The 18,390-nt window shown below is 45.4% G+C and overlaps 1 protein-coding gene across 22 annotated transcripts in view; it reads right to left on the reverse strand.

Moving 5' to 3' along the window:
• Window positions 1-18,390, reverse strand: part of SUN1 (Sad1 and UNC84 domain containing 1) — a 63,241-nt gene that overhangs the window by 28,695 nt on the left and 16,156 nt on the right. For 8 of the 22 annotated variants that reach the window (XM_053276213.1, XM_053276220.1, XM_053276219.1 and 5 more), the window contains exons 2-7: window positions 14,004-14,100; window positions 7,600-7,797; window positions 5,901-6,091; window positions 3,680-3,706; window positions 3,386-3,583; window positions 1,284-1,406 (exon numbers count right to left, since the gene is read on the reverse strand). In XM_053276213.1, the coding sequence (XP_053132188.1) occupies window positions 1,284-1,406; window positions 3,386-3,583; window positions 3,680-3,706; window positions 5,901-6,091; window positions 7,600-7,797; window positions 14,004-14,080 (814 nt within the window). In that variant the 5' untranslated portion in view covers window positions 14,081-14,100. Of the gene's footprint in view, window positions 1-1,283; window positions 1,407-3,385; window positions 3,584-3,679; window positions 3,707-5,900; window positions 6,092-7,599; window positions 7,798-14,003; window positions 14,101-18,390 lie in introns of those variants that run through there. The other 14 variants (XM_053276228.1, XM_053276226.1, XM_053276222.1 and 11 more) reach the window with 4 other exon arrangements.

Here is an 18,390-nt window from a genome sequence, read left to right on the forward strand (position 1 = left end):
GGGTTGTGGTGGATGGTTATGGGGGCTTGAATCCGACCCTCTTGGACATAGCTCTGATTCACGCGCACCTGTAACCTGTTATTTTTACTGGGGGAAGAGGGGAGAAAGCTCCCACTGGTGTCAATGGGGAGAAGTGGGGTAAGTAGCTGCATCGGGCCACCCAGGGGTCAGGACCACGGTGGGGGAGGGTAGTCCTCAAGATTTATTTATTTAACACATTTTTTATTTATTTAACACACTTGTATACCGCCCAAAACGCAAGTCTCTTTATTTATTTAACACATGATGATCTGACTTGCTAAGGAAGAACTAAGCCCACTGGGGCTAGAAACACTTTAAATATCTTGGATGTGGTTTGGCCTTCAGAGGGGCAATTGTTAGGATTCTGGCCAACTCCTTCAAGAGACTCATTGTGTGACAAAACTGTGTGTTTCCTACAGGAATCATGGGCAACTTCAGGTCCTCTGGGCAGGTGCTGATATGATATCTGCAGCTCAACAACAGTCGTATGGCTACAAATGTAACGTGCATGCACGACACGTGCAACATTTAATGGGCACATCTTATGGATGCAATGTATGAAGCAGCCTGTAGCGGATTTACATCTACTGGTGTAAAGGTAAAGTGTGCTGTCAAGTCGGTGCCGACTCCTGGCGCACACAGAGCCCTGTGGTTGTCTTTGGTAGAATACAGGAGGGGTTGACCATGGCCTCCTCCCATGCAAAGTATGAGATGATGCCTTTCAGCACCTTCCTATATCGCTGCTGCCCGATATAGGAGTTTCTCATAGTTTGGGAAACATACCAGCAGGGATTCGAACTGGCAACCCTGCTGCACCACCCTTTTAATGGCTGCTAGAAGCAGCTGACCAAAGCATTGTTCAATACACAGTATAAACAGCAAAGAAAGAAGAAAAACCGGAGCTGTGATGGGAGAAAGAATATAGTTTATCTGTAATACAAGGCAAATAATCCAACCAAAGCAAGGCTTTCAGTTAAAAAACCAGAACAAAACCACCTCACCCATGCAACGGGGGAAGGAAGGGGGAACCCACCCCGGTGCCTCCGACCTGCATTCTAATGCCTCCAAGAGAAGAGAGGTACGAGGGGAGAAAGTGGATAGGGGGAGGGGAGAGCCCGAATTGCTATGCAAGACACCCAAAAGCTGCCGAGTGAAATAGATGGAGAGACACATGTAAAAAGGCAAAGGGGCTTGTAAATGAAGACTATTTTTAGAGTGTGTGGCATGGATAAAGAGGAAGATAAGCTTAAAACAAGAAGTACCTTCGTAATCATAGCCCAGCTTCAGCAAAATCATTTGGAAAAGCTGAACTAAGAGGGACGTAAAAGATGTCGCGGTATACTTGGCCGCTTGCAGAACCTGATTCGTGTAGAAAGGGAGGCCCCCTATTAAGAGAGTATTAGCATCATGTTATTTTCTCACGATCTCCACTGACCAACACATAGGAGATGCAAATTAATCCGGCCTGGTTTAGGATGCTTATTCTCTTCTAGGGTACTGAATTCGTGTGTCAAAATCTACTAGGCACTCTCTCTTTCTCTGTACAAGTATAGACACTCTGACAAGAAGCAATTGGGAAGGAGAGCTGGTCTTGTGTTAGCAAGCATGCATTGTCCCCTTTGCTAAGCAGGATCCACCTTGGTTGGTATTTTGATGGGAGACTACATGTGTGTGCTGTAAGATATTACCATTAGGGAATGGGGTGACAGCTCAGTGGCAGAGTATCTGCTTTGCAAGCACAAGGTCCCAGGCTCAGTCCCTGGCGGCATCTCCAGGTAGGGCTGGGAAAGACTCCTGCCTGTAACCCTGGAGAGCCGCTGCCAGTCAGTGTAGACAATCCTGAGCTAGATGGATCAAGGGTCTGACTCTGTATAAGGCAGCTTCCTGTGTATGACCTCCATTCCAGGCTGCAGGTAAGGCATCACAGATTAAAATGCGTCCTCCTCCAGAAACATTCCAGCATATTGAAAACTAGCATTTCAAGGCAGAGGGGTCTGACTTGGTATAAGGCAGCTTCCTAGATTCCTACCTTTCGTACGTCAAGAACAGAGACACTAAGTGGGACACATTTGTAATGCTCTATCAGGTCTCTGGAGAATACCCACAGGCACTAGTCTGATGCAAGGATCAACCCCCAGACAGTAGAAGGCCTGATATTCCATGCCTTCCTGCTTTTGTGGAAGAGTTATTGGTTCCCAGTCTTTGGTTTGCCAGCCTACTAACGAAAATGTTCAAGATGGTCCGTGCATAAGATGGGTTCCTATAAAGACTTCTTTCTTCACATGATCAAATTATGGCATGGAAGGAATGAAGGCCTCTCCACCTCTTCTTCCATTTCAGTCTCAACACATTTATTTCGGATATATTCAGGCAGATGGAAAGCAGAGCTGCTTATAAGAAGCAACAGCAAAGGTAAATGCTACTGAAATACTTATGGAGGACGCCATCAGCCAAAGAAACCCTCATCAAGTGATGGATGGTAGTGAAATAATACAGAAATGCAGAACTCTCTATTAGACAAGCACAATCATCCCAAAGAAGTTTTTCTGGAGCTTGTGCACTGAGAAATGGGACATCTGAAGTTTTCCCTTTCTAATTCTCCCTCATTAAATGTATCCCTGCTGTGCCTAAGGGACGTTGTACATTAAAAGGTGAAGGTAAAAGTTCTCCTCGTAACTCACTTTGGCGTGAACCTGAAGCAACCTTGGCTCCTATTTCAGAGGCCTACTTGCATAGCTGATGCCAAGAAATAAAACAGATCCTGCAACTTTTGTGAGCAGGCAAATGATCTGATGCCTCCTGACAATGGACGTATGGAAGAGCAGCAGACACACCCATGGATGATGGCCTTCCAGAGGACCTTCCAGCTTCAGGCCATTTCTCATGTTCCTCATTTGCTTGCTGCTCAGTGCAGAAGCAGGAACTGAGGTTTCTGAAGGGCGGCTTTCGTCTTCGCTACTCTCAGTTAAAAGAGTGTCTGTCCTCCTAGAGATTTTCCATTTTGACAGAAATGGCCACAAGTAAACACACGATAGGCACATTGTCAAGTCTCGATTCAAAGTTTAAGACTTTGTTCCTCAACAGCACAACCCCACACATTTTGCATTCAATGGGTTATTCTTCTAATGCAGATGCAGTAGAAGAAAGAAGCACAAACATGTCTTAAAATATCCTTCTGATGCAAAGAGTAACTTTGGAACCAACACAAAAGACCCCATATGAAAATAGCAATTACCTTGCTGAGTAAAATTTAAACCCAGCAAGCTTTCAGATTTACAAAGAGGAAAAGTGGGGGTGGGGGGGAGATGGTTGGTATCTAGTTTCTAGATATTGACTAGCCAACATCATTACTATCCTTACTTACTGGCTTTGTGTTTTTGGCTTCGATCCCTGGAGTAAATTCTGGAGGCCGGCATGCGAGGAGCGGAGTGTGCGGTGAGGACCTCCTTCCGCTCAGAAAGCATGCTGCAGTCATGGCAGGTGTAGCCATTGCTCAGGGCGGCCTGGCTTTCAGCTGTTGCTATGTCACCGTTGGCCTGCATCGCTGTCGTGTCTCCACCTGCTGAATTGCAACAAATGAGCTAACACCTCATCTAAATGATCTAACAGATCCAGTTCATTGGTAGAGGCTACAAGAGTGAAAATAGTGTCCTGTTACCTTTGAGATCACCATCATCATCCAGACCTAAAAACAAAAAGAGAGCTTTTGTTTGAATTGAAGATGTACATGTTGCTAGGCTATAGTTAGCCGCTATACCCAAAACAATCCTGTTTCAGTTTCTAGAATCATGAACAAGAAGCAAAGTGGAGAATTTTACTACCGACAGACAATATAGCTGAATTACGAACCACCATTTACGTTATCTAGCAAACCAGGTTACACTTCCAGATGGAAATATCAAGCAACAGAAACCTGTTTTTCATTTCCCACGTGACTATTGCGGGGGGGGGGAGGGCTAGATGATTGGAAACACACAAGGTTGCTGTTGCTTGGTTACCACTTTCCCCCCTCTAAGTGTAGCTCAACACAGCAGTAAAACAAGGCTAACTGCTAGTACCAGAATAAACACTTAAAAATACACCACTAGGCGCTGGGACAGCTGAGTCTTCAGCTGAGCAAGGCAAGTCCTGCAGCTAGACTAGTTAAGCAGCACACGGCTTAGAAAGAGGACAGCCCCTTTCTCTGCTCACACAGGACCAACATCTTCTCTGAGAGCAGAGCTGCTCTTTGGGGGCCGCATTCTGAACTCCTTACACCAGAGCAAGTGGAAATTGGGCCTGAACAGAGTCAGACCTCGAGTCAGAAAGGACCATTAGCAAGGAAAAAAAACATCCTTCGCTTCTATGTCAAATGCCCAAATTGCTCCCTGGGTTCTGTAGCCCCATAAATGTCCTTCAGATAGCAAAGAAGAGATTCTCAGCACAACCTAGTGAAAGCTTGGTCTCAAATCTACTCTTGATGTCAATCAAGATGCAGACAAAGTAGCACCTGACCAGCTGGAAATTAATAAGCTTCTTCTCCAATTCTAGCAATCCCCACACAGCCTGTCTTCTTGAAGGAAACCAGACATAAGCTGCTTTAAACAATCTTCTGCCCCTCCATTCCCCTCTTTTCTAATTTCTCAGGCACATGGCCTTTAAAACACACACACACACACACACACACAATATCTGCTTTTACTTTCCCAATATTTTATGTACAGAACCTGTTTATCTTGCCAAATCAAACACTGAGCAGTGGGGCTGCAATATACATTCTGTAAAACTGCTCTGTCGGAAATATTTTCCTTTCAAGTCAGACGTGTGAATCTCTGAGCAATAAGTACAGGCAAATAAATCCAATACAGTGGAGATGCAAAAGTCGTACTGAGCTCACTAACTGGACTGAACAGCATATATTTATGTGTGCAGAATATTTCTCTCTCTCTCTGCAGCAAAAGACAATTGATTCAATCCACTCAAGTCCCACTGAAGTGCTTTCGTGCAGCAACGGACTATTCCAAAGGGGCTTGAGTGAGTAGACTGTGACAGTTATTTTATTTAATATATTTTTATGCAGCCCAAAACTTGCGTCTCTGAGTGGTTTACAATTGTTGTAAACCATACATACAATTGTATGAACAGGCTGAAGACACTGAACAGGTGCTTATTGGTTCCAAAGTATTCAGATGAGAGATGTCACCTGATTAGATTTACTATTGGGGGAAGAGCATGAACTGTCCCCTTTGCTAAACAGGGTCTGCTTTGGTTTGCATTTGGATGGGTGACTGCAAGTGAGCGCTGCATGATATTCCCCTTAGGAAATGGCGCTGTAGCTCAGTGCTTACATGCAGAAGGTCCCAGGTACCCTGACTGGCAGCTCTGGGAAGGCTGGGAGAGACTCCTACCTGAAATCTTTGAGAGCTGCTGCCAGTCAGTGCAGACAATCCTGAGCAAGACGGACTGATGATCTGACTTGTTATAAGGCAGCTTCCTAGGTTGCTTTTAGTTGATCAAATGAGTTTTACTAGACCACATCTGCTTTAATTTGCATTTGACTAAAACAGCCTAAGAAAGGACAACTCTGTTTTCAGATGGTGCACATAGAGGAGACAATGGGTACCATCTCAAAAGACAGATATTCCTTTCTGTGAGAGTGTGAGGGAGGCCTTTGGTGTGCAGAACTACCTACACCAATATTTACATCCTGGCTATAACACCTCAACAAAGCAGTTGTGGCCTAAAGGTGCAATGCTTCTTTCCTTGCTCCATCTTAATTGAGATGCAGCAAAGATGTAATTTGATTACAGGCCAAAACTTTGCATTTTGGTCTGTAACCACTCACATATTTGCATGAATATCTTAAAATGGCACACGTACAGTTGTACATTGATACTTACCCCAGAAATGATCAACAGCTGTCTGCTCCTGTATTGAAGACTCATCCAATATGGTGGACATCAAGGAAGCATCGCTTGTGTGGCTACTGAAACTACTGTGGCTCAAGAAGGAAGAGCTGGGCACATTTTTCCTTGGGGTGCGTTGCACAGAGCCAGACTGTTTGATGAAACTTTTGTGTTGTTTTGTAATTCTGAATGAAAGAAACACACATCAAGGCTTTAAATGTGCCAAACTCGCCAGCATTAGCAATTCAGGTATGTTACTGCTAATCGGACTTCCAAAAAAGAAAGAGAAAGAAGGAAGAACGAAGAAGTAGTAGTAGTAAAAAATAAAAATAATAGAAATCAGTGCTACCCTAAGAGAATTATACCAAGAAAAGTGAGATGACTTCCCATATGTGTGAAGCCATAGCGAGTGCATTTTAAGCCTCTCAGGTGCATGCCTTTCAAGTGGCACCACAGATATTCTAAAGGTTTAGCATCACCTTAAGCCAGGGGTCCTCAAAACTTAGGCCCCCAGAGGATATGGGATTACAATCACAATGTGGCCGGGATGATGGGAGTGGTAGCCCAACAGCATCTGGGTGCTTTCCAGACTAGCTGCTCAGCAGCAGCAAAATGTCTCCGTTCAGGCAAGTCACATTCGAAACAAGGTAGAGACTAATAGCCCCCCCAAACAGCAACGCTTTAATGTCAGATATATGACATCCTACCTCTACAACGCAGTGATTAAATTTGAAACAAGGCATTGGAAATGTGAACGGCACCCTGCTGTCCGCGTAGAGACTGGGGTGTCCCGGCGCAGGAGGTGGGGAAGCAGACTTCCGAGATACGCCCTGACCCCGCTGCAGGGTCTAGTCTGGAATGCATCCTGGGGACCTTTGAGAACCCCTGGCTTCAGCACTACTGCTGAATGTGCTTAGCTGTTGGGGGGACGACTCTTCTTTTTGCCAGCCAAAATCCCAATTAAGGGAGACTGGCGCCAATGAAAGCTCTCTTTCCAGGGCAAAGAGCAACCACGTGGCCTACCTGCTTAGATCTAGAGAAGGGATGTAGTCAAACAAGGGTTAAAGCCTGCCTCCCTCACCATGGTGGCAGTCTGGCTTGCCCCTCAGTATGGGTTTGGTTTTTTAAAAGAATTTTTAAAAAAGCATTAAAGCACACACTTCTCATGATGTGCAGCTTGACCCTAAGTAGACAGAAAGCTTATTTTAGGGAATCTAAAAGCCATCAGTCTTTTGGCTGCAACATCAGGCCTTGACAAATGTTCTTGGGATCTAGTTGCCAACCCCAAAATTTAGGAGCCACACAAAATTAGCAGACTTGGCAATTAGCAGACTCTAATTAGCAAATTAGAGTCTGCAACATTAGCAGACTCAGTGACAGACATTGTAGAGGGTGAGGGTAAATGGGCTTCTCTTAGTAACATACGTAGAACAGAAATGGGGCTGCCTGGGACAAATAAGGACTTTGCCCAATAACTCTACCTGTGAATATCCTGGTCTACGTGCCACGGTTAAATTTCTAGGCACCAGGACTCTCTGGCACCTGGGATTTGTCAAGTCCTATGTTATGTAGAACACACTGACACAGAAACCATAATATGTATTTGATCCTGAACTGCTGATTTCCTTTCATTTTAGGGACGGGGGAGTGTGGGGTAACTTTACATGAAGTAGTTATCAAAAGACATGCTCACCTAGGCAACTGATCTGCAAAAGCCTTCTTCCCAGAATAGGAACCGCTGCTGAAGCTGCTCTCCTTGTGGGTGTCCAGTGCCGTGCCATACGCTGTAGCAGATAAGCGTAAGCTGCGCCTTGACATTCTTGGCGAGTCAAACACTGGGTCCAATTTGTGTTCAGTCTCAAAATCCAGAGCAGTTGATGAGTAACTGGAACTGGAACCCAAAAGACATTTTTTTTAAAAAAAAAGGTTTTGCCTATCTGCTGCAGCAGGTCACAGCCTGCATTGACAGGTGGGAGGATATTGAACTGATATTGTAGACTGCACCAGTTACCATTTAACGGCTGGACCTAATTCGAGGATGAAGTCTTAAAGGCTTCTGTGGCCTGGGACCAGCACATCTTAGGAAGTGGCTCTCCACGTACCAGTCCCCTTATTTATCAAGATCATCAGGCTGGGCCTGTTCAGAATCCCATCATCTAGGGCAGGCGTTGGCAACCTTGGCACCCCAGCTGTTGTTGAACCACAACCCCCATCACCCCAGCAGTGTTCCCTCTAACAGGGATTCCCAGATGTTGTTGACTACAACTCCCAGCATCCCCAGCTGCAATGGCCTTTGTCTGGGGATGATGGGAGTTGTAGTCAACAACTGCTGGGGAGCCAAGGTTGCCTGTCCCCGATCTAGGGAGATCAGGAAGGCGGCAGGGCAGAGCAGGGCCCCTTCTGTTCTGACAGAGCCCGAAGCTTCAGAATGAGCTCCAAGAAGGTATCCAGCAGCACACCTGGGCATTAACTTTGGGAAGGAAGTGTAAATCTCCGGTATTTGTGGGAGCATTTGGGATGTGGACCATTGCAATGAAATAATGAATAAGAACCATTTGCTCTTCTGTGGGACTCAGCATCAGCATTGCTGCTAGGTTTCACTTTTTATGGCTTTTATTTTTTCTAATGATCATTGGAAGTTACACCGAAATGCTGGGAAATGTCAATGTTTTAAAACAAACACCCGAGTGCTTCAGGAAATACTTCAGTTTAGAAGCCTCACACTTCTTTTTAAAAGGTTATGCATTTTCTCCTTGCTGCATAAATCTGAAGTTTACTGGAGGGAGGGCAGTGTGAGTGGTTTGGATTACTTAGTTCAGGGTTCTTTCTTGTAGGGCCCGGGGGTCAGCGGCAGCCCCCAACAACCCTCCGTGCCGCTCCTTGACCAATTCTTTACTGGGCCTGTGTGAAGCTTTGGCCAAAGCAGAATACTCTGCACAGCCTGCTTGGCATCATGCAGAGGCTACCATTCTCACCGTTTCTAATTCAATACCTAAAACATATCTCCTCCCCAATAATTCTATAGTTGCAGACATCGGAGAAGACCACACAGCAACCAACCTCCCCCAACACTGCTGTGACAAACGCCCACCATGCGGGCAGAGGGGAAGTGGGCGAGCCGAGATTATTTGCGGAGCAAGTTAAGGTCAGCAGGAAGCTGGAGGTTACAGCTCAGTTACAACTCAGCTGAAGCTAAGCGGGTCTGGATCAGGCCAGGGTCCAGATGGGAGACTACTTGGGGGCCTCATGTACCCAGCCTTAAGCTCCACCATGGAAGAAAAGTGGGATCTCATGTAATAAGAACACAGAACATCAGTTGAACCTCAGTTGAAGCAGCACGACTCGCTGCTCATCTTCGGGAGTCTCCTTAAGTGAATGGCTTAAGTGCAACACACAGGCCGGGTTCTCGCGGAGGGGGCAAACCACTTCAGACTGCTGCCGGGGGGGGGGGAGGGGGGGCTCACAAGAACGAATGCTCCTCCAATAGCCTACCTGTGACTGGGTGTTCCAAGAACACAAACCGCCCTGGCCCTGAGAAGAGGGGCCACCGAGCCCCGCTCACCCGTCGCCCCCGTGGCGGCTGCACTAGGCCCACAGGAGCTGCGAGCTGTGGCTGGCTTGCTCCTTACATCATGGCAAGCTGGGCTTGGCAGGACGGCAGGGAACACAGGAAGCTGCCATATACTGAGTCAGACCCTTGGTCCATCTAGCTCAGTATTGTCTTCACAGACTGGCAGCGGCTTTTCTAAGGCTGCAGGCAGGAATCTCTCTCAGCCCTATCTTGGAGATGCTGCCAAGGAGGGAACTTGGAATCTTCTTGCTTTTCCCAGAGCGGCCCCATTCCCAAAGGGGAATATCTTACAGTGCTCACACAAGTAGTCTCCCATTCAGATGCAACCAGGGCAGACCCTGCTTAGCTATGGGGACAAGTCATGCTTGCTACCACAAGACCAGTGGGGATGGTGTGGTGGCAGCGTGCAAAAAAACCCAAACAAACCAGAACACAGGCCGCTGCCCATGTTCCTATGCCAGCGTGCTTCTCCATGTGCAGATAAATTCCTTGCACAAAGACAAAGATGTCAGGGAAAGGGAAAGGGTGCCGTCAAGTCGATTTCGACTCCTGGTGCCCAGAGAGCCAAACAAACTAGAACACCTCCTCCAAAGTGCCTCTTATATGCCCAGCTACCAGAGCCATTTGCCATTATACAGCTGTTTCTATGCGCCTTCTGCCAAGGATGATCACAGACACACTATTCAAACGGAGTACCAGGAACTAGGGACAGCTGCCATGAACCTTAATTTGTGCCCACTTGGCAAAACATACCCCTGTGTTTAAGAGCATAATATTACAAGGCAGTCAGCTGCTCACAAATGCAGATTGTTTTGTGGACACTGTGGAATCAAGCCTCACCACTCCATGGTGTCTAACAAACCTCTCTGGAAGAAGAAGATTGTTCAGAAGTTAACCGCACAAGAGAAACAACCTTCAGCCTTACACTCTAGAGATGCAAATAGGTCCAGCAAAAATGACAAACCCACCTCCCCATACGCACACTACGTTAGCAAGTGTGGTGTAATGGTTAGAGTGCTGGACTAGGACCAGGGAAAGCTGAGTTCAAATCCCCATTCAGCCATGTAATTCACTGGGTTACTCTGGGCCAGTCACACATCTCTCAGCCTAACCCAACTCACAGGGTTGTTGTGAGGATAAACATAACCATGTACACTCCTCTGAGCTCCTCGAAGGAAAAGCGGGATATAAATGTAAAAATAAATAAATAAATTGGGGCACACACTGACCGCCTGAAAGAAAGTGGACTAACTGCCTTCCCATTCACAAAAGCCTTGTGACAATTCTCTCTCACTACAGGTGGCCAAATTACCTGTTGGCAAGCTTGGGATTACCTCTCCCAGGACCGATAACTTTGTCAAGGGCAAGATAAAACAGCTTCCTCATGATCAGGATGGCTGATGTCTCAGAGCACTTAAGAAGACTGTTAGAGAACAGAGTTACTTCCCTCTTACAAGCTCCATAAACCTTTCACGAAAATCATGCTCTGTGACCTGTCTGGTAGCATTCAAGCTTGACCAACTAGACACACTCTCTCTCTTGCTCTCTGCCATTGAGTCCCAAGCGATCTGGTGAATCTCTGGCAACACAGTTATCAAGCATTCCCCTTGCTAATGACAGTGTGGCAGGGTCATACACAAAGCAAGCGGAAGGGCAAAAAGAAAACCCCATTAAAATGCACACAAAATAGGTGCAGTGTTCCCTCTAAGGCATGAGCACGTATGCTCGCTCACAAGCTTTTTGATGTCCACTCAGTTAACTGTAGATCCCACTTGGGTTGAATCAGGAAGGTCGCACTCTGAATGCAGGTGCATGCACACTGCCTTGATATTGCCACCTAGAACAAAACTCATTCTGCCCAGAGATAAAATTTTTAAAAGAGAACACTGCATAGGTGTCACTAATCTAGGGACAATTCTCTCACATAGGGCAGTTATCCAACTGAAGACATCCTAGTTGATAAATCCTGAGTTTTAGTTGATCAATTTAGTTGACCAAAAAACCCTGCATCCCTTCTGCTTTCAGATTGTGCCTGTGCTGAGGGCATAAAAGCAGCATTGCCTCCTATGTGAGAGAGGAGGATACTTTCACTTACTTAAAAAGGCATGTGGTTACACATACCTGTAAAATGATTTATTAAGCGCAGCTGACTGATCGAGGCACCTTCGTTGACCAAACCTTTAAAATCTACTAACCTGACTGATTAAAATGCTGTCACTCTAGTGTTTATACATGTACACAGCAAGTTGGGAACGGACATGCCAGTGCATCTGTTGTTACAATGCATGCGTTCATGAACCCTGGTGCATGGGCCTATGTAGTCTGACATAGGTATCCGTCACACACTTTTAGACCCATTACCACTGTAACACATCTCTCCTCATATGTAGGACCTAGATGAACAGCAAGTTGGGGACCAAGCACTCATTTCCCCTTCTTGGGGACCAAGAACTCAGGTTTGAGTTCCCCTCACTGAGATTTGAGCACACCAAAAACTCATGTCTAGCCAGAATGACCCGGTTCAGACACAATAGGGAGCTATGGTTTCCAGCTAAGAGAACGAGCAGACTAATGTGCAGGAGGAGGAGGAAAGTTCAAACGAAGCTGAAGCTTAACGACAGTTTCTCATTATGCATGAACTTGGAATGGTGGCTCCCCGAATTCATACATAAGGGGAAAACATCGTTTAAATTTTAATTTCTGGTTTATTTTAAAATTCAAAAGCCGATTTCGGGGTTTTTAATCACTGTAATTGTTTAATTATTGTTTTAAAATGTTTTAAAATTGTTAATTGTTATATTGTGTTTTAATTTGTTTTAGCTCTTTACTGTTTTAGTGGTGTGTTTTAATTGTGAACCGCCCTGAGCCATTTTGGAGGGGCGGTATACAAATCAAATAAATTAATAAATAAATTGAAAATAGAAGCATTCACTTTTCTAGGGCATACAAAACAGATGGGTAGGGAATTTTGTGAGCCAACAGCTCTCCAAAGCTCAGTCGGGTAGTGGGAAATTCTGGCTTCTCATGATGTTTGAACCTGACCAGTATTTCTGCCCATCCAACTATCCCTCGGAAATTTGCACTCCTTTTCTGTAATGCGTGAGGCAAGAATCACCTACAACCCATGCCCTCTTAGCAGCCAATAGACAGATGGTTATAGCCAACATTTTAGTTTTAAGACCATTCATAGTGTGTAAATCTGTTCAACTGCAACCTTAATATTTTTAATTGATGTGAATCATTGCTGCTTTCTAAATCCTTAGCTTACTGATTTGCACAATTAGTCTGGGAGGTGGGCTGCTAATATTCCTACTTCACAGAAGGAGAGAAGAGGCTGAGAAGTAGCAATTGGCGAAGGCTACTTGTTGGTTCCATGGTAGCTTGAACATAGGATCTATTTATGTCGGAAGATTTGTCATAGAAGACTGTTGTGAAAGGCAGTATTTGGAACGTGTTACAAAGGGAGAAAGTGCAATAAAAGTTGTTTTTGGCAACCTGTTGGGGGTTAGTTAATAAATATGGATGCTTAAGGCATCAGATCAATTGATTTGGGTCTCCTTGAAAGGTTGCATGTTTCTGACATGGAAAGCACTTTTGCATTCATAATTAAAAATTTGCTGCTGCATCTCATCCCATTTACACTACAAAAGCAATGAAATAGATGCACGTCTGACTGTCACAAGAAGATCTATACATGGTTTCCCCGCTGCTTCCTACAAAATTAGTCTTTGCCAGAACTCAGAAACTACACTTAGAGGCCACCCATAAAACCATCAATCATGTTTACAGAATCAAATTCCACACTACACAAAAAGCTTATTCAAGTCATTGATAAAAGTTGACTTCTAGGGACTGGTAAAATTCCCTCTTTTCTTCTATTTTCAAAGACAGACAGGCATTTCTTACAAAGCAGAAGCATGCAACTCTTGTTAATCATGCTAGGCATCTGCACACACCCTCACCTAAACACCCTCCCTCACCGCAATTTATAAACCAAAACAATGGTATATGGGTGTGGTTCTGCTACATTTCATTTACAACTACTTGACAAATCCTGAGTCACTATCTTAATCATCGGTTGTGTTGACTCAAAATTAGGAACATAGGAAACTGCCATATACTGAGTCAGACCACTGGTCTACCTAGCTCAGTATTGTCTTCACAGACTGGCAGCAGCTTCTCCAAGGTTGCAGGCACGAATCTCTCTCAGCCCTGTCTTGGAGATGCTGGCAGGGAGGGGACTTGGAACCTTCCCAGAGCGATCCCATCCTCTCATGGCAATATCCTACAGTGCTCACACATGTAGTCTCCCATCCAAATGCAACCAGGACAAACCCAGCTTAGCACAGGAGACAATTCATGCTTGCTACCACAAGACCAGCTCTCCTGCCTGTTGCAACAGAAAGATTTGCTATCAACTCCAAACCTTTATTCTTCCGGATAAACACTTAACACAACAGCCATGGACATCGAAATAAGCACAGTTTTATAGCATGCAACTTCTCTGCAAGTTAGAAGATGCTCACCTGAGTGCATAAGTATAGCCAGTGTTCTCTGGCACACAGTGGGGAGGGGTATACGTGTGAAGATGTGAATAATCCATGTCCACTGTTTCAAATCATACTGCAAAGAGGTGAAAAATACAGCATTGGAACAGGTTAGAAGACAGAAAAGGAAGAGCCCTTGCTTGGTTCAGCCTGTACTGCAGAATGCCGCAAGCGATGATTTAGGGGGAGAAATGACTCGCTAGTATCAGCAGTAGCGTACATGTCTAAATGCAACTGCTAGTGTTAGATATCCCTTATCAAAAGTCACAGGAAACTAAACATTTCCTCTCATATATTAACTTTTCAGAAGTCTTAGGCACACAATGCTTGCTGTTTACCACGTTTGCTGAAATTCTATCATAAAGAATATACTCCTAACTAGTGCTCCCTGCCCCCAAGTGATTTGAGACATACTATTACTAGACTACATTGAACTGAAAAGCCATCAAGAATTACTGTACAAGACCTGCAACGGTATTTTTAAAGATGCTGCCAGTAATGTCATCCCTGTAAACTACTGAACTAGTGGAAGCTTGTGTGCCTTTCAAATACCACAACCATCAAAACAGGACCAAGAGTTTGCTTTTCAAGTTTCACTTTGTGCCACTGGAAAGGAGCGGAGAGGTTGGCCTGGTCTGCATTTTTAAGAGGGATAAAACCATTTTGCTGGAATCAGTTCAAGAAATTGCTGGGAAGAGAGCAAAGCTGTTGTGTACACACACCCTGTCAGATAATCCAAAAAGCAGTTGAGAGATGAGTCACAAATGTAGAGCTGGACCTGAATTCCTGGAAGTTGTTTCAGCTTCGGATTCGGAGGGAGCCTGTGTGACGGATTTGGGCCGAGAGCCAACGGTCTGCTCACTCCTGGTTGGTTCTGCTCACCAAGGGGGAATTTGGGCCTGGGTTCCTCAAACAAGCAGCTCCGTCTCCACATGGCAAACTGTTTTCAAAACAGAGAGGAGTTTGCATAGCCCTTGGCACAGGGGCCTGCTGTTCCCAGAGGGAACAGGGGAATTTCCACTGAGCCCTGAAGTAGAGCTTTGCATCCCGGGCTTTGTATAAAACCAGGCGACTTGAAAGCCAAATCAAGATCAGCCGCAACAACACAGGTGTGCTGTATTCTACTGTGAAACTGAAGCAGATGCTGAAATATTAAGCACTGCCCCACACAGGAAGGTTTAATGTTGCAACGTGTCAAGAATCGGAGATTGGCTCAAGTACTGTAGAAACATGAGGAGACCTCGCTTCACAAGAACAATGCCACAAAGCAACTGAGCTATATGAGCTGCGAAGATAAATATTTTTAAGACTCCCCAGGGCGGGGATGGAATCGAATCCTGGGGCCGACAAGGTTGGCAGGAACACATTTTAGTCAGTTTTAAAAGAGAAGATCAGGCCTCTGCCTTTCCCTCTGATCCTGCTGCCTCTCTCACATGTCAGGGTGTTCTACTCCAACTCCTTATACTTTACCAGGAAGCTTTGCAGGCAGCAGGGTTTACCACGGGGTATAAGGGATACGCCGATGCAAAGAGAGGAGGGTTTTTTTACCCTCGCATAAGTCAGGCTAAGTTTTAATAGGGAGGGAAAACCCCAGTCGTGTTTGAAGTGCTCTCTGAACTATCTCACAGACTTCTGGATTCTGGCCCTTATGTGAACGCACACCCCACCATCCCAAAAGTAAAGTTGACAGGAAAATCACCGTCTGAAAAAGCGGAAGTTTTTAGCAAGAATGAACACAGAGCTAGGGTCAAAGGCAGCATTACCTCTAAGGCGTGTGTGCGTGTGTGCGCGCACACGCGCACACACACACACACACACACACACACACACACACACACACACACACACAACTTTTTGATGTCCGCTCTGTTAATTTTAGATCCCGCTCAGGTTGAATCAGGAAGGCCCCACTCTGAATGCATGTGTGCACACACAGTGCCTTGATGCTCCCGCCCAGAACAAAACTCATTCTGCACACAGATGAAAAAAAATTAGAGAGTATACTGGTCACAGGGTGGTGAGAGGGGGACCCATAATCTGGGGATACTCCAAGCTCTTTCCCTGAATGTTCAGCTTTCGTTCATAAAAAAAAGAAGTTAGCATCTTGTTTACTTGTGGCAACACACAGAACACACACACACCCCTATAAACCAGGGCTTGACAAATCCCAAGTGCCAGGAAGCCATGGCACCTAGAAGTCTATTCAGAGGCAGAATTATTTAATACAATCTTTATTTGCCCCAGGCAGCAATCTTTCTGTTCTAGGTTACTTGTAAAGGGGTTATAGAGAAGCCCATCTCTGCTCCCCCTCCACAGGGCCCATAACTAAGTCCAGTGATTTTGTCAAGTGCCCATTGTCTGGCTTCTAAATTGTGGGCTGGCTCCCAATTCCAAAGAAAAAAGGTCAAGGCTAGTATAAACCTATATTTTTCTAGGTTAGGACATGTCACAGTACTCTTGGGATCCTTCATCAGAAATTTTCCGACTACTAAATAAGAGAAAATTTCCTATCACAACTGATGCTCTAGGCTTGGTGCACAAGCCTTACAACTTGGTGGGTCTTGTTAGCAAACTGTTGGAAAATAAGGCAGCAGTCAAATAAAGGCACACCGCTAGAGGATCCCACATGCGTTTCACCAAAAGATGGCGAAACACTCACATAATCCAGACAAAGTTAAGCATTTAAGACCTATTTATTGATGGCCACTCGGATTAACTGCAACAGGAACGGAGAACTCAGCTTTGGTTATATCATGCACAACGTCCAAACATGGGCGGGGTGGTGGGGAGGTCAGAGTTTGGAAATATACTTCAAATAGCGGGACACCAGCTCCATTTTAGTCTATACAAAGATTGCAGACATTTCTTAAAATACACTTTTTAAAGTTCCAATATAAAATGTCATATCCCAAGCAGCTAGGATTTGCTCTCTTTCTTTTTTTCTGGGCAGTGGGGTTAAGAAAACTCATCCTCCAGCAGAGTAAAGCTCTCTTGTGACTATCTAAAAAGGGAGCCCACGGAGTTTTAAAAAGCCTTTGGATGTCCCTACATTACGCTAGGTGCCAGTCACACATTCTACTGGTCCTGAATGGATGGCCTGGCTCTTGACAGGATTCCAGGCATAGTTCAAAGTGCTGAATTTTACTGGCCAGACTTAAGACAGCAAGCTCAACACTGCTCCCAATTAGCCTTCATACGAAGCAGTGCTGAGCTTCCCCGCAAATGACCAATTCATCATAACGGCCATTTCCGCACCAGATAGTGTGCACTCTAGGCTTTGTGGCACATGGCCCAAAAGAAGAGAGGCGAATATAGAAGGCCTGTGGGATCCTTCAAGTCTAGCCTGCAGACTTAGAGGTTGCAACAGTGCCAGCAGTTAATGTAGGAGCACTGTTCCCTCTAAGGCGAGCTCACAAGTTCTTGGATGTCCACTCCGTTCATTTTTGATCCCACTCAGGTTGAATCTGGAAGGCCCCATTCGGAATGCAGGTGTGCACACACGGCCTTGATACTGCCACCCAGAACAAAACTCATTCTGCACAGAGATGGGGGAAAAATAGAGGGACCACTTATAAGGAGTGGGGTAAGACCCCTGGTTCTGCACTGGACAAGAGGAAGAAGGGAAAGAGAGGATAAGCAAACAAGATTCCATGTATGGAAATAAAATGTAAGCCCAGTGTTTGTTTTTAATGTATCATCCAGGCAGTGTCACATTTGCAAATATGTGTCCTCAAGCAGTTTTGAGCTGTCCTGGACCAAGGCTGAAACAGGCCACAAGCCCCCATCATAAAAACGTTTGCCTCTCTTTGTTATTTGTTTTGGCCTCCAAGGCAGAGCTGTTGATTGGGAAACGTGTGTTTCATTGCCGAAGGAAGGCTTTCGCAGCACAGAAGGAGTCCAAGGACAGGGCAGGCAATGGCCAGACATCTAAGACCAGAACAGGGAGAGCGCCAACGGAGTGGAGACCACACAGTCCCAATACAGCAGCTTCCAAAGGCAACTTTCCAAAGGCGGCCAGGGTGGAAAGGGAGAGTTAGGGTTAGGGTTCTGCCAGGTAACTCACAGAACATGGAGAGCACACTAATATATCCAGATTACAGGACTCTGATCATGGGACTAATTGCCGTATGATTAGCTACAAAATTAGGACAATGTGGATGCTCAGGAGGAACACCCAACACACTGAGCAATCCATGTTCACAGAACAGGCAGGGTTGGATAATTTGCTCCCAAAAGGTCTATGACCGACAGAAGGCCAGTGACTCTGCAGTCAATTTTAACTGCATGCCACGTCCTGTACTATTTATAAGAATTTTTTTAATTTTGGGGGGGTGGTGGTGGCAGAGAAGTATACATCTGAGTTTGG

This window comes from Hemicordylus capensis, chromosome 13 (genome assembly GCF_027244095.1).
Source record: "Hemicordylus capensis ecotype Gifberg chromosome 13, rHemCap1.1.pri, whole genome shotgun sequence".
In the NCBI taxonomy this organism is placed as follows: domain Eukaryota; kingdom Metazoa; phylum Chordata; class Lepidosauria; order Squamata; family Cordylidae; genus Hemicordylus; species Hemicordylus capensis.